The 2,501-nt window shown below is 39.3% G+C and overlaps 1 protein-coding gene across 1 annotated transcript in view; it reads left to right on the forward strand.

Moving 5' to 3' along the window:
* LOC104547666 (protein FAM162A-like) overlaps nt 1–2,501 on the forward strand; it is a 7,481-nt gene extending 4,980 nt beyond the window's left edge. Inside the window, exons 3-4 of the mRNA XM_010193461.1 lie at nt 490–598; nt 2,355–2,501. Of these exons, the coding sequence (XP_010191763.1) occupies nt 490–598; nt 2,355–2,450 (205 nt within the window). The 3' untranslated portion in view covers nt 2,451–2,501. The remainder of the gene's footprint in view (nt 1–489; nt 599–2,354) is intronic.

The following is a 2,501-nucleotide window of genomic DNA, read 5'->3' on the forward strand; positions in this document are numbered from 1 at the left end:
TAACTACTGGTCATTTACCAAGCCCTGTTCAGAATTCCTGAGGAGTACTACATTCAGCAGCCAGTGTGCCGTCTATAGCACTGTCAAATCTTGTAGTAGGGGATTATTAGTAAATACATCCGTCTTCTTTTCCTCTTCTCCCCATAGTGAATATGAGTATCTTTCACTGTACTTAAATACTGCAGCCTTCCTCCTCTGCATTGCAGTCAAGGTCTTGAAAGGCACTGTTGTCTCTTAACAGTGAAATAACCCAAAGTTAAAAATGTTGGGTTTGTTTCAAGCTTTGAGAGGAACTCCTTTGTGACCAAGTACCTCCCAAGGTAGCTGGACATGAACCTTTCCCATTCTTCTAAAACCTTTTTGTGAAAAGAGCCAAGCATCATTAGGATTATAGCAGACTGCATAGATTGCATGCTAGAAGATAGCAAACAATTGGTCAAACGGTTTATTTGGGTCTCTCATAATGAGTCTGTTCTTTTATTTCTTGAGGATTGAAACAATCAGAGCAGCAAAGACCACACTGCGTGTGAAGTTCAGCTACGTGATGATTGCCTTGACAATAGTGGGATGCATAGCCATGGTGATTAGAGGGAAGCAGGTAAGCACAGATTTTTTTTTTTTGCTGGTGAGTGCAAATCAATCTTCACATCAACTTCTCAATTCCTCCTATGGATCGTTAGTGCTGTTTTGGTTTGGGTTGTTTATTTTTTTCATTTTATCACTGAGCAAAAATTATTTTAAAAAAGTCCTCCTCATTCCTCAGAAGTGACCCTCATTGGTAATTTTTCCAAGTCAGAAAAGAGCGATGTCACTGTTAGACTGCATATGCCTCCTCTAAAAGAAAAAGAAAAAAAAAAAAGTCGTCTTTTCTGCAGTGCAATACTTTGTTTTAGCTTATGTTGTTTTAACTCTTGATTTTGCTGATGGGCTCTAAGAGTTTGAAAGGAATGAGCATCTTCTGCTGTGAGAATCTGGTAGGCAGGTCAGTGCTCCTTGGGCCATGGACCTATTACACATGCCTCTCTACATGCTGCAGCACTTGTAGAATCCATATAGTGGAAACAGCAAATGAGTATGTTTCTCCACAGACTTGAGACTTATAACAGTCTTTTTAAACAATGGGGAGATGGTTAGTAATAATTCTGTGCCCTTTAATTGTATTGGAAAATAGTCTTTAGTGTGGATGGAACAATTTTTTTTAAATTACTATTGTTTGTTGAATTGAAAAACTATTTCATAGAAAACCTCCCAAGTCCTGTAGATGCTGAGAATCTTCCACTTGCATTGAATTTGGCAAGATACTGAAGAAGTTCAGCATATGGCAGAACTAGGTCTACGATTTAGTATGCATCATATGAAGTGAGGAAGTGTACAGTTTAAGACTTCAAGTGCAGCAAAGGTTAGTCATGCCTTAATTTTATGTGGTTTTTAACACAGCTGGTGAACTATTAACTTTGTGGTGTTTCTGTCAAGAAGCAAGGAGTCCTTTATGTGTACCAAAGCCAAGCTAAAGCCTCTCAGCGTTAGTCTCAAAGTCGAGGAATGTGAATACAATCTATACAGCCTGTCGTCATGTTGCTTTTGACAAAAAGCACGGTGGTAACAGAAACACAGTCCATTACAGACTGGGAGCAGAAAATGCTGAGCTTAAAAGAATCTACGTGGGCAGAACCTTATTTGTATGGTGCCTTTCTCTGAAGCAGTTCTTGCAATGGCAATGTTCAGATATTCTTGGTACAGACCACCAAGTGTTCTCGAGAAACAAACTCATAACAGAGTCTCAACCCCAGGACTGTGAACTATTGAGGGTTCAAGTGACATTTCTACTTGTCAGCATTCCCCTATCACAGTGAAAAGGATGCAGCACTCTGAAACAAAACAGTGGAAAGGTTTTTCCCTGGCTTTAGCAGAAGAGATCAAACATTGATGATTCTCAGAGCATTTTCATCTTACACTGGAGTAGTATGAATGCAGACACCAGAAACAGGGGAGGCCAGCTGCTTTGGGACCCTTGTTTTCACAGCAGCTGGAATGTATTACATTCAACCTGTTTGTTTCCAGTACCTCTAACTTCTGAAAAACAGACATTAGTATTAAATACTGACCAGAAGCACAGAATACATCTCCTAGTGCTTTAACAAAAAGGTTTAATTTATTCTCACAGAAGTTATGAGTTTAAGCCAAAATAGTCTATGAATGTTTTATTTTAACCTTCTCTCTCTTCCTGGCATTAAAGCTGACAGAACTGTGCCTTGGTAAGGACAGGCCAGCTATTTTGTAAATATTGATTCAGGTTTCATCTCTGTGGTCCCTTAGGTGATACTTTCTCTTCTTGCTTTGTCATTTTGTTGTAGGCTGTAAAAAAGCATGAATCTCTTGCAAGCATAAACTTGGAGAAGAAAGCTCAATGGAGAGATGAAGGTGCTCAGAGTGTATCTGCTAAACCTTAGAGGAAGAAATGAAGAGACCAAGGGCTGGGGAAGAAAAGCTGATATCCTTTT

Source organism: Mesitornis unicolor, unplaced genomic scaffold, assembly GCF_000695765.1.
Source record: "Mesitornis unicolor isolate BGI_N332 unplaced genomic scaffold, ASM69576v1 scaffold16531, whole genome shotgun sequence".
Taxonomy (NCBI): domain Eukaryota; kingdom Metazoa; phylum Chordata; class Aves; order Mesitornithiformes; family Mesitornithidae; genus Mesitornis; species Mesitornis unicolor.